Genomic DNA, 13,159 nt, shown 5'->3' with positions numbered 1-13,159 from the left:
TCTTCATTCTTCAGCAAGGCAAACACGGGGACTACATGGCAACAACACCAAAATTTAGTTATCCATTTGCTTTAGCCAAGATAACTGAATCCAGGTGACTTTTCAAACATGCAAATTATGTTACGGTTCATGTTGCAACACACGGGCAATTAAATACAGAGGGGCAATTATTCGCTTACTAGGGATAGTGAGATGGGGAACGAGAAGAGAGACAGTGCTTGAAGTTCGTCTCTTAAAGACAATGTCTTCTTCTTCTGAGAGTGTGTATGTTTGTGTAGGCAAGTCCTTATGTTTGGGGCTTTGGGCCAAGCCAAAATAGTGCAAAAAACAATTACAAAAAAAATATAATTTAAAACATTCTTAAAACAACATCTGTTAAAAACATATTCCTTGTTAGAGAGATGTTTCAATTTAGTAAAAGCATTAACTATTCTTAAAAAGGTGTTCCAATATTTATGTAACCATTAACTTTTATTAAAAATAAGAGAATTCTCACTTTTAACCTTACCATTGACATTTACTAAAATTGGATATACAAAGATGCACAGTGGCACATGAAGCAGGATATTTTAGACTAACCACACGCTTTATTTATATTGCTCACTAATGTTTTGAGGAATACACGTTTTTATTTGGCATATGAAGTAGGTTGTGGCCCTTTTTTCGCCCAGTGCAACCGACACTTGTACTAGTAGTAAAAAAACCCTCTAGGTGTAGTATTTGCTCTATAATATCTGTGCCCCTCCACAATCCATCCCCCAAAATAGTCATGTCTTGGATACGCAAGGATTTTTACGAGTTTTTGTAGCACAATATAGACGCAGGCGTTTATACATACGCACATACACTTACCATTATGAATGCACACATGCACACTTTACCCTTATGAGCACCTTCGAGACTGAGGTGGCACATCATCTTGAGATTGACGAAGTCGTCACAGACACCTTCGCTATCGATAGGAACGTGTCTTTCCATTGGACACACATTGCCGGAAGATCTAAAATAAATTCACAGAAATATGAGCACCGGTGTAAAGTATAGGACTTGAATCCTGGGGGCTGAGAATATCACTGTCCTCCTAACCATCATTCACGGGGTTGGTTTGCAATTTTTACGAGTTAGTTGAACGCCTCTAGGTGTAGCATTATTTAATTAGGTGAACAATTTCCACAAGCTACCTGAAAATTTCCACTAAATATTGTTTCTTGCTAAACACAATTCTTGCAAATTTCCGAACCTTTCAGATAGAAGATTTTTTTTTGAGACAGTCAATAAAAAACATGGCCCTTAAAAAAACATGGGCTGGTCCGGGTCATTAGCATCCCCCAGAAAATAACAGCCTGGGCACTGTCGCCGTGGATGCAACGACGGCCCAATAATTGGCCCAAGTGGCTGATATAGGCGTACCTCAAAACCCTAGGCCTCCATATATAACTTGACTCTCCGCAATTCCCTGTCTCCGCCGCCGCAGCTTCCGTCTCCCGGATTTCGCCGCCGCCGCAGCCGCAGCAGCTCGCCGCCCACGCCTCCTACCCGTCGACGAGATGGTACGCTGCTTCTATTCTTCGTCCCTCCTTTCATACAAACACCCAAAACATGTTTCCTTTGCTGATTCTCCGCGTAGATCTGCGGAATACTGTAGAAATTGTTCCTTTCAGAGGATCCCTGGTTACGTATTCTTGGTGGATTTGTTCCGGCGAGATCTTAGTGTGTGCTTGATGCTAAATCGCAAGGTCCTAGCCGTGTCAAAGTCGAGCACCATCGAATCCTCTTGGTCCATTTGCGTTATATCCTTCGGTTGCCTGCCAATCATCTGTTCTTCCGTTCGATTGGAACTTGCGGGTATCCGATACTGTAACAAGCCTTGTTCATAATATGACATGGAGTAGTTCGGATCAAAAGTTAACTTTAGTAAGTCCCAGAGTCAGATGACGGCGCTTTAGTGGAATGTTACTAGTTGCATTGTCTCGAAAATGAATGTATTTAGTTGTCATTGTTATTTCTCTGTTGATTTGATACGCGATACTTTACTCATCAAACCTGCCGTGCTGTTTAGTAGTACTTTTGAGTTGCCCAACAACCCTGGTTATATCACGTTGATTAGTTTTAGTAAGCAGTTGTGTAATTTTTTGCTTTTGCCATTTCTTCTCAGACGAAGCGCACCAAGAAGGCTGGAATTGTCGGCAAATATGGTATGAAATTATGAACCTTTACTATTCTCTTATTCATCCATTTTTGGTACTTCCTGAAACTAACCTGCACAATTATAGGTACCCGTTATGGTGCCAGTTTGCGTAAGCAGATCAAGAAGATGGAGGTGTCTCAGCACTCCAAGTACTTCTGTGAGTTCTGTGGGAAGGTATATCTTCTATCACCCTGCCTGTGTATCATTTCATATCAGTTGTGGCCCATATTCCGATGCTTGTTGATGTTCATCATGATATGTTGTTTTCATTGTTTACAGTTTTCTCCTATGGCAGCATTATTTTTCTGTGTCCATCTTGAACTTCAGTTCATATCTTGAGCTAGGCTATACCTATATATAATATCTTGTATGCTTTTTGGTAGTATCATTTTGCAAGGCTATGTGAATGATACATTTATTTATTTATGTTCCAGTTTGTTAGTTTGTATAGTTCCATCATAGAAACAAAAAAGGGACATTTATCTGGTTTGGACATCTCACCATATACTGCATGTTCCCAACTGTAGAGTAGTTTGATCACAGCAATCTGTTCTGTAACTGTTTGTTACTCCATTTGCTACCAGTGCTTTAATTTTTGTTATATATCCTAAAAGTCCTTTGTCTTGATACTCCGTTTACTGTATACTCTTACCAGTTTGCTGTGAAGAGGAAAGCAGTTGGAATTTGGGGATGCAAGGACTGTGGGAAGGTGAAGGCTGGCGGTGCTTACACCATGAAGTATGTTCTCATCATCTGCTTCTTATTCTTTCAAAATTATTTGCCCAACTTTGCTGATCTTGCAATATGTGTTTGCAGCACTGCCAGTGCGGTCACTGTCAGGAGCACTATCCGTCGTTTGAGGGAGCAGACTGAAGCATAAGTTGCTACTAGTGTTTTGTCCTAGTGAATCATCTGGGATTTTGCAGTTTAGACGATACTTTGGATTCAGTTCTGTTGGCTGTTTAGTCAAGGATTATCTTTGTACTTGGTGCGATGATGTTCTGTTATGTTATTCTCTCACCCTTTTTTTGCCTGAGATTTACTGTGGATTCTGATTTGCCTTCTGCTATCCGTGCTCTAATATTTGCACAAGCGAGATGTGACCCACCTTCTCAGACTAGGGCGTCCACTTGGTTGGTTGTTTTCTTTTTCATGATCAACTGCACGCTTCTGAAAACTGTGCTTAGCAGTCAGTTTAAGTTGGCTCGTTTTTTCTTACCCTTGCCAGCATTTTTTTCTGCAAAGGAAAGCAAAAGAGAGTTGCTTAGTTAATTAACAAAAAATACCATCAGCAGACCGCCAGAGTGGCACAAACGTTGAGGGCCTTGTTGGGACAATGCGACGACATACAATGCATCGGCAGCGTTGTCATCACTTCTTAGAGGGCCGTTTGGATATATGATAGCGCAACTCTCCAGGCAAGGCTGACTGACCCCGTGGAAGATCATCAAAACGGAGAACGGCAAGGCTTGTCATCCGTATGCCACCGGGCCCTATTAAGACTTCACAAAAACAAACCGAGGCCATCCCACCCTGCTAAGACTTGACAACAACAAACCGAGGCCATCCCATGACACGTTGGAGAAGAGCCGACTACATCAACCTTTGTCGCATCTCCTACATCGCTCCCGTCGAGAGAATCACTCTGATATTGATATTATTGACTAATGAATGTAAGGAAAGTGAATCCTTTATTAATGTGTTCCCACAAGAAATGGGTTCAAATATGGAAGAATATCATCATATAGGAGGAAACAAGAAGTGTAGAGAAGAAGGCAACACGGTACGAGCGCGCACGCCCGTACCACGTATGCCGTCGACTCAAGGGCGTCTACCTCACCAACTTCTATAATGGGGGTCCATGCAAGAATCTCAACGTGAGAGCCACCATTCGTGAAATAGAGAACTAGAAGTCATCTTCCAACCATAGACGTCGCCATTTCCAATCTCACTTTTATAGCCGCCACCACCTTCATCGGTGCAACCATTCTCTCCAAGTTAGTCATACTTGCAATCGGTGTATTGCAACTAACAACTATTGCAAGACGTATTATAAAACCAATCATTCATCTTCATCTCGTCTTCAATGAGTTCATCTTGCGATCTGATTGTCATGTAGGACTAATTCGGTAAGGCAATGAGTTGAGGCAAGGCCTTGCAACTGAATGTATTTGTGCACGAGGTCTTTGGAATGACTTTGTGTATTTGAGGTTATTTGTATGTGTTTGATTTCAACGGAGTTTCTAAGGCCCTACATGTACCCATGACTCGTATATCGATCAAGAGGAGGTAAGAAGCGAGGATGCGGGGAACGCTATTCTGAACAACAATGAGAGAAGGGATTAGTACGATAGCGAGAATCAATTCCTTGGGGATAAATGAGGTGTGGTCCTTAAACGCGCAATGCTCTTGTTTGAAGTAATTCTTAATAATTAACCAAGGTAACCCCACGCGACGGTAAGGGCCACCAGTTGGACAACTAACTTTTGATGCAGGTCGTGACCGGTCAAGACGTTCTTTGGACGCATCCCCACTTCATCGCGTAGCAAACACACCGCAATGGTAATCTTACAGAGCTATGTTTATTATCAAGATGAGATCCCAATCACAACTATAAGGTTGTGAGAGTAAGACCTCATACGCATGCCTATTTCATACCAGTGTCTACTTCCAAAAAGGTTGTTAAAGGTCTGGTTAAAAACTAGAATTTAATTCAACAATAATAACTTGTTTGACTCTCAGTCGTAGTGCACATCCTCTCGTGGGTTCGATAACCTAGGGTCACTCCTTAGGTAAAAGGTAGCTATTTGGACCGGATCCCGAAGGGCATTAGCCTTCACCCAAGCCCCCAACACATCCTCCGCCACATATCAACAAGCACCAGCACCGGCAAGACCACCAACCACCACTATCAAACCCGCTTGCCGATGAAGAAGCACCGAGATCTGCCGCAGCCAACCGCACCTCATAGAGGCCAGCGGTGGCTAAGCTCTAGCATGAGGCATCAGATCCATCAATGGCCGACCGAACGTAGGACCACATGATGCAAAACAAGCCGTCGTGCCCTACCGAGCACCATGCTGGATGGTACTTCCCTTTTTAGCGATCCGGTAAAGGAACAGAAAGTACCCTACACCTATTTCCCCAAAGAGGTGACATTGGGTTATTGAATCCGAGAGAGGAAGGTCCCCCTGAAGTGATGGTTTCTAGCAAGCTTCTGTCAAAGAAATAATCCTGCTTTTGGCCGTATCAATCAAGCTAATGGTGATGAAACACTTATAATAAAAAGAGGTATGTGCATGGGGTTTTAATGCTTACAACCATGTATTTCTGTTGGGACTAAATATTGTAAGTGCATCTAGTGCCACCCCTAGTTGGTTTTGGAGTATTGACGACAAACGTGGTTGAGGGACTAATGTGTTTGTGAGAATTGCAGGATAACACAGGTAGTAGTCCCTCATTGATTCGGTTTACCTACCAGAGATGACCCCTAAAAATGTGTGAAGACATTGAAGACAATGGTGGTTCATGAAGACATTCCCGACGTAGATTATGACATGTGAAGATATTCACTTGAAGACTATGGAGTGCGAAGACATAGCTGTTTCGTAGTTTCCTTTATTCTTTGTTGAGTCATATGAACCACCGTACTGTTAAGTGGGGTCCAAGTGAACAAAGTCAGAGTGACTGAAGTGATGCTCAACCAAATCCTATGTCTTCGAGCGAAGACAATGAGAGCAAACCTTATCCAGAGCTGGATGAGTCAACTTTGCTTGTAGCCCAAGCCAAGCTGCCGCGTGAGTTTGAAATCTGATCGTTGGACACGTGTCAGTTCCTTAGTGACCCAGGATCATTTCGGACATATCAGGTCGGGTTGCCTCCTGGCTATAAATATCCCACCCCCTACACCACAAATTGGTGGCTGCTCAGAGTTAGTGCACGACTTTTGTCGTTTGAGAGCAACCCACCTCTGAAGCATTTGAGAGAGAGATCCTTGCGAGGACTAAGCCCAAAACACCCAGAGCCATAAAGTGTTAGGCATCACTGAAGTCTTTCTGTCCGAGTGATCAGAAGACTTGTTACACTTGAGTGAATCCTGTAGCCGGTTAGCCGTCGCGTTCTGAACATCCAAGAGTCATTGTGAATTGCCGGTGAACAAAGTCTGTGAAGGTTTGGAAGTCTACCTTGAAGACTTATCAGAGTGATTGGGCGAGGACTGGGTGTCCTTAGCTCAAGGGGAATAAGGTGAAGACACAGTCTTCTGAGTTCAATCTCAGCCTCCCTAACCAGACATACAATTGTCACAACAACTGGAACTAGTCTACCAAATCCTTGTCTTCACCAAGCAATTGGTTCTATCCCCTACTCTCCTTACCTTTCAGTTTGTCTTCGTGTAGTTATTGCTTGCCTGCCTGATTTGTTTGACTTCATTGTGTGAAGACTTATATCTGTTTAGCTTCGTACTATCTTCCATATTGATCCTGTCTACCTAGTTGCAGTTAGTCTTTGTGCTTTCACTATATTTTATGCTTGACTAATGCTTGCCTAGTGTAGTCTTCATTCCGCTGCTTACTATATAAGTTATGTTTACTTGTTTGTCTTCAAAGCTACCATGTTTTGAAGACTTTCATAAAAATCGCCTATTCACCCCCCTCTAGTTGATAACTAGCACTTTCAATTGGTATCAGAGCAAGGTACTCCCTTGTTCTGTGTGATTCGGTTTAACCACCTAGGGTTTTTAGCTATGTCGACTGCAGGGATAATCAAAGTCTCTGCTGCGTGTCCTATTTTTGATGGTCATGGTTATCCCATATGGAAGGCAATGATGAGGAAGCGCCTCCTTGCAATTAACAGTGAGCTGTGGACTGTCACGGAGATTGGTCTCACCGATTTATGCAAGATGGCGAATGCTGATGACATTAAAAAGTACACTCAACTGGATATCACGACTAAGGATATCATATGCTCATATCTGTCCAATGATGAGTTTAGGCGCATCATGCATCTCTGCAATGCGAAGCTTATCTGGGACCAGATTTCTGATGTCTATGAGGGTCATCAAACCCATCAAGACCCGTGGTTCTGCAAATTCAAGGAGTCTCTTAAAACGATGACTTTTGAACCCGAGCCATTTGATCCAACCTACTGCCTCATGGCACGTGGTGTCAAGGTAACCTCGTGAATCCAAACCTAGCTATAAGACACTTGCTAAAATTTCAACTGAGCAACAAACTGCTATGGAACATATTCAAAAGCTACTAGACAAAAGCGATGACCTGTTGGACGCAGAAATGAATCGAACTCAGTCCTTAATCGAAGACATTAAAAGTCTTCATGTTAAGTATGAAGAACTTGAAAGTCGTCATGAAACTCTCTCAGCCTCTCATGAGAAGCTTTCCTACGATTATCTTCAAAGGAAGCAGGATCTTGATAAACTGAGAGTGTCTCATGAAGATCTTCAAAAAGAGAACGATTCACTACTCGCCCAACAGACCAGTTCCGCTCAGGTAGAATTTGTTCCACCATGCTTAAAGTGTCTTGAGCGTGATAATATTGTCTCTATTGCTGGATGTTCTACTACTTCTGATGTTGCAATATCTTCAACTGCTGATGTGGTAACTAACCCCTCTACCGAGGATGCCACTACTATTGCTGATGAGAATGCTAGGTTGAAGACATTGCTTAAGACTGGCATGTACAAAAGCCTCAAAGGGCATCAAACCTTGTGTGATGTCCTCAAGAAAAAGATTCTGAACCGAAACCCTAGGAAAGAGGGTGTTGGGTTTGAGAGGAAAATGAACGTTGATGGTTCATATTGGACGCCTGAGCAGTACCCCAAAACCACCCGGGTTGCTGCTAAGGATCCGTCAGTGGACCCATCCACTTTATCTGGCTTCACTCATGCTAACCCAATTGTCATTGATAATTCTTTTGATGCCAATTATAAACTGTTTAAGATTCAGAATGGTGAAGTGTTTGCTAGGTACATTAGTACTAACTATAGGAACGGGTCACCCCAGAAGAAGATCTGGGTGCCCAAAAGCTGTCTTGAGAAGCTTCCCATGAATGTCATCATGACATCACCTGGGAAGAAGACAAACCCCAGACCTAAGGCTTCATACAGACAGAGGACAACTCATGGTCACCCTAACGCCAATGTTTTGCAGGAGAACCTTTATGAGACTCATGAATATGAGCGTGTTTCCTCTAACGGCTATGTTCACAAAACTAAGAACTTTTCTGCATATTCATATGAGTACTATTCTCCTCCTGCGAAGCTATTTGCTAGGGCTCCCAAGCCAAAGTTCTCAGATGCTGCACTTAGACTCATTGCTTCTAAGCCACCCCTGAAGATGTGGGTGGTTAAGAAGAATTAGCTTCTCTTACAGGGAAAGGTCTCCAGCCGGAAAGCAAAATCTTCTGACGAAAATGCTGGAGACCTAAAACATTTTGTGGGACACAAGATAAAATGCTCCAATGGTCTTATCATGTATTTCGTCCTAGGGTTCCTTGACGAGCATCCTATCATGCCTAACCAGAATTTAAACTTTGATAATATGCTTGTTCGCTACATGTTTCTGCTTCACAATACTCTTGGTGAAGCCTATCCCGCTAACTGCACTATAGGGCACAACTCCGGAAGGCACTGAATGGAAACCACATGAATGGCGATCGAAGTCTTCTTATGGATTCAACCCTACGTCCATCTACTAAGAGCCACATCACATTCGTTGACACTGGTAAAAGCAAGGTACTGGGTCTTGGTAGAGTTGCTATTTCAAAGGATCAGCACATGGATAAAGTGATGCTAGTTGAATCCCTTGGATACAACTTAATGTCCATGTCAATGCTCTGTGATCTGAACATAATTGTGATATTTGGAAAATATCGTTGTCTTGTGCTAATGGAATCTGACAAATCTCTAGTCTTCGAAGGCTATCAAAGAGGTGATCTGTATATGGTAGATTTCTCACAGGACCACAGCTTGCCGTATATCTTCTAGCAAAGGCTTCAGAATGTTGGCTATGGCATCGACGGCTAGGACATGCGGGCATGAGGAACCTGTACACTCTCGCGAAGAAGAAGCACATCATTGGCATCGAGGGCGTCAAGTTCAAGAAGGATCATCTGTGTGGTGGCTGTGAAGCTGGGAAGATGACTAGAGCCAAGCATCCCTCGAAGACAATCATGACTACCTCACGCCCCTTCGAGCTGCTTCACATGGACCTACTTGGCGCTACTCACTACTCTACCCTTACTACTACTGCTCATCTCTATGGCTTCGTTATTGTTGATGATTACTCGAGATACACATGGGTGCACATGATTCTCTATAAGATTGAAGTGCAGGATGTCTTCAGACGCTTCACAAATCGGGCCATGACGAATTATGGCATCAAAATCAAGCACATATGGAGTGACAATGGCACTGAGTTCAAGAACGTTGGCCTCGACACTTGTCTTGATACTTTGGGCATCACACATGAGTTCTCTGCTCCTTACGCACCTCAGCAGAATGGCTTCCTGGAGCGCAAGAACAGAACACTCATTGAGATGGCACGGACAATGCTCGATGAGTAGAAGACTCCAAGAAAATTCTGGCCCGAAGCCATTGATACTGCATGCCACATCATAAACAGAGTATATCTTCACAAGTTCTTCAAGAAAACATCTTATGAACTTCTGATTGAAAGCACCTGCCAAATGTGCTAGATGAAGCTACACACCGGGAATCATACCCACCGAGGAACAGGCTGAGGATGAGATCAACATTTCTACACCTAATCAACATGAAGACAATGCTCAGTCTGAAGCCAATGCTGAAGATGAAGACAATAGTCAATCTAATCAAAATCTTCGTCCAAGTCATCCTCGAGCCGCAAATGAAGTCCAGATTGAATAGATATATTGATCACACAACTAGAAAACTTTTGCGGTCACTTTGCTTTTGTCTCTATATCTGAACACAAGAAATTTGAAGAAGCCTTCATGGAACTTGAATGGATTCAAGATATGCAAGAAGAGATTCAACAATTTGAGCTGAATAATGTCTGGGAGCTTGTCAAACGTCCTGATCCTCGCAAGCACAACATCATTGGCACTAAAGGGATCTATCGCAAAAAGCAAGATGAACTTGGACAAGTTGTCAGAAACAAGGCTTGCCTCGTAGCTCAAGGTTACACACAAGTGGAAGGAATCGACTTCAATGAAACCTTTGCTCATGTGGCTAGGCTTGAAGCCATTCGCATACTGTTGGCCTATGCTAACCATCACAACATTCTTCTGTACCAAATGGATGTGAAGAGTGCCTTTATCAACGGCAAAATCAAAGAAGAAGTGTATGTCGCTCAACCGCCTGGTTTTGAAGATCCTAAGCACCCTGATATGGTGTACAAGCTCAACAAGGCACTATATGGCCTCAAACAAGCACCTCACGCTTGGTATGATACACTCAAAGAATTGCTGAAGAGCAAAAGCTTCAAACCTGGTTCTCTAGATCCCACTCTCTTCACGAAGACATATGATGGTGAACTGTTTGTGTGCTAAATATATGTGGATGACATTATCTTTGGCTGCACGGATAAGAGATACAATGATGAGTTTGGATACATGATGCAAGAGCAATATCAGATGTCCATGATGGGGGTGCTGAAATTCTTCCTAGGTCTTCAAATCCGTCAACAGGCAATGGCATCTTCACATCGCAAGAAAAATACCTCAAAGATTTCCTGAAAAAGTTTGGAATGCAAGACTGCAAAGGGTACATGACGGCAATGCCAATCAAAAGTCATGTTGGCCCTGACGACAATGGTAGAGTTCGATCAAAAGGTATACCGCTCCATGATTGGTTCTTTGCTATACTTATGTGCATCTAGGCCTGATATTATGCTTAGCATTTGCATGTGTGACCGATTCCAAGCGGCACCAAAGGAATCACATCACCTTGCTGTGAAGCGAATTCTTCGATATTTGGCTCACACCCCAACACTAGGATTATGGTACCCAAAGAGCTCATCGTTTGATCTAGTTGGATATTCTGATGCTGATTATGCTGGTGACAAGGTCGATCGCAAGTCTACATCAGACACATGTCACTTTCTTGGACAATCTCTTGTCTATTGGTCTTCAATGAAGCAGAATTGTGTATCCGTCTCCACTGCCGAATCTGAATACATTGCTGCTGGATCTTGATGTGCTCAGCTTCTCTAGATGAAGCAAGCTCTCAAGGACTACGGCATCAACACGAAGAATGTGCCATTCTTCTGCGACAATGAAAGTGCCATCAAGCTTTCCAATGATCTAGTTCAACACTCGAAGACAAAGCACATTGAGATTCGTCATCACTTTCGCAGAGATCATGTCAACAAGGAAGACAATGATATCATTCACGTCAACACTGAAGAGCAACTGGCAGATATCTTCACGAAGTCCTTGGATGAGAAGAGGTTTTGCAAGCCGTGGTGTGAGCTAAATATCTTAGAATCCTCAAATGTCCAGTGAATGGACACACATCCTAACGCTTATGCATATTGATGACTTAGATGTGCCACACATGAAGTAACGTATTTTTTCAATCAATGAAGACTTACCCTCTAAGTGTGACTACATTAATGTGGAATTTGACTTCGGAGCGCCACCATAATTGTGCGTCGTGTCTGGGTCTAATACTTCCTATACGGTGGGTAACGCCACCACCACAATTTCTTGAAGATTTCCACTTGGCGTCATGATTGCATTATCTTTGCATTTGGATTGTCTTCAACATTGATTTATCTTCAAAATCTATATCTTTGCAACGTTGATTTATCTTCAATACTACATATATGTGTTCTGTCCTCTACAACATTCACTTATAGCCATGTCTTCACGATGCTATTTTTTTCTGACAAGTGAATGTGACCGGACCCAAATCCCTTCTGTGCTACTCCCTCAAATTCTTTCTGTCTAAGTCATATGCATTCTATTGACACTTATCGAATATCTTCTCTGTGTCCTTGTCAGCAGAAGATAGAGAGACACTCTTTTAAAACTGCTTTTAATGTCTTATCCCTTGCCTGAAAACCGGAGATGCCGGAATGACCACCCATAATCCAGGCGTGCGTGGGAACATTATTCAACTCCTGATAAGTTGCATGCATGCCACGTGTCCTTCAAATGTGAACCACCAGGGGCACCTACATAATTGCGCTGCGCTGCCCTCCTCCTTCTTATAAATACGTGCCCCCTCGCGGTCATTATTTCCTTCTTCCACCTCGCCATCTCGCTCAAACCCTAGCACCACCGCTAGCTCATGTCGACGCCGGAGACGAAGTGCTTAGCTGCCGTGACCTCTTCGATGCCGTCCTCACGCCGGCTGTGGACCTCGTCTTCTCCGCCACTGCCGTAGGTGTCTTCCGCCGCCAAGTTAGGGCGCGGGAGATTGGACTGCTCGGCCTTCCATCTGCCTCATCTAGCAGTTTGTGTGTGGTAATTAAATCTCACTTTTTACAGTCTTTTTGATTTGTCAAATCCATCCACTTCTACCAAAAGTGGTTTCTACATCTTCAAATCTGGATATGTCTCTTTCTGAATCTCATATATTGCAAAGTATGTTCACTTATGCTTCATAACTAGTTAGATACCTCACTTGTACCTACTCTTGGATTCTTACAAATCTGGAGCCAACTTCCTTCAATAAGTGAATGTCTTCGCACTGTGAGGTCAATGTCTTCTAACTAATTTATCTTCAAAATCTTCTGAGAATGCATATGACCTCTTCCCCTTCCCTCGCATCTCTAATGCTGTCACATGTACATGTCCGTGGGAGAATCCCTTGGTTCTCATTGTCTGCATTCATTTACAAAATTCTTACAGCGTCACATTGAATCTCCTGTAGCCAGCTCCTGTTTGACCAGTAGACGGAAGCCTTTCACTGTTCTGAAGCCTATATTTCTGAATATTATGGCTTCTGAGAAGTCTGCATGGAAAGGT

General features: G+C 43.0%; 1 protein-coding gene across 1 annotated transcript; it reads left to right on the top strand.

Moving 5' to 3' along the window:
• The first annotated feature begins 1,432 nt into the window (after nt 1–1,432).
• Nucleotides 1,433–3,252, top strand: LOC119340251 (60S ribosomal protein L37a-1). The gene is made up of 5 exons (XM_037612149.1): nt 1,433–1,550; nt 2,156–2,195; nt 2,274–2,362; nt 2,844–2,926; nt 3,005–3,252. Exons 1-5 carry the CDS (start codon nt 1,548–1,550, stop codon nt 3,066–3,068), a joined length of 279 nt encoding a protein of 92 aa, XP_037468046.1. The 5' UTR covers nt 1,433–1,547; the 3' UTR covers nt 3,069–3,252.
• Nucleotides 3,253–13,159: the final 9,907 nt, after the last annotated feature.

This window comes from Triticum dicoccoides, chromosome 7B (genome assembly GCF_002162155.2).
Source record: "Triticum dicoccoides isolate Atlit2015 ecotype Zavitan chromosome 7B, WEW_v2.0, whole genome shotgun sequence".
NCBI lineage: Eukaryota > Viridiplantae > Streptophyta > Magnoliopsida > Poales > Poaceae > Triticum > Triticum dicoccoides.
The sequence above is the reverse complement of the archived record's forward strand: the minus strand, read 5'-3'. Positions and strand labels throughout refer to the sequence as shown.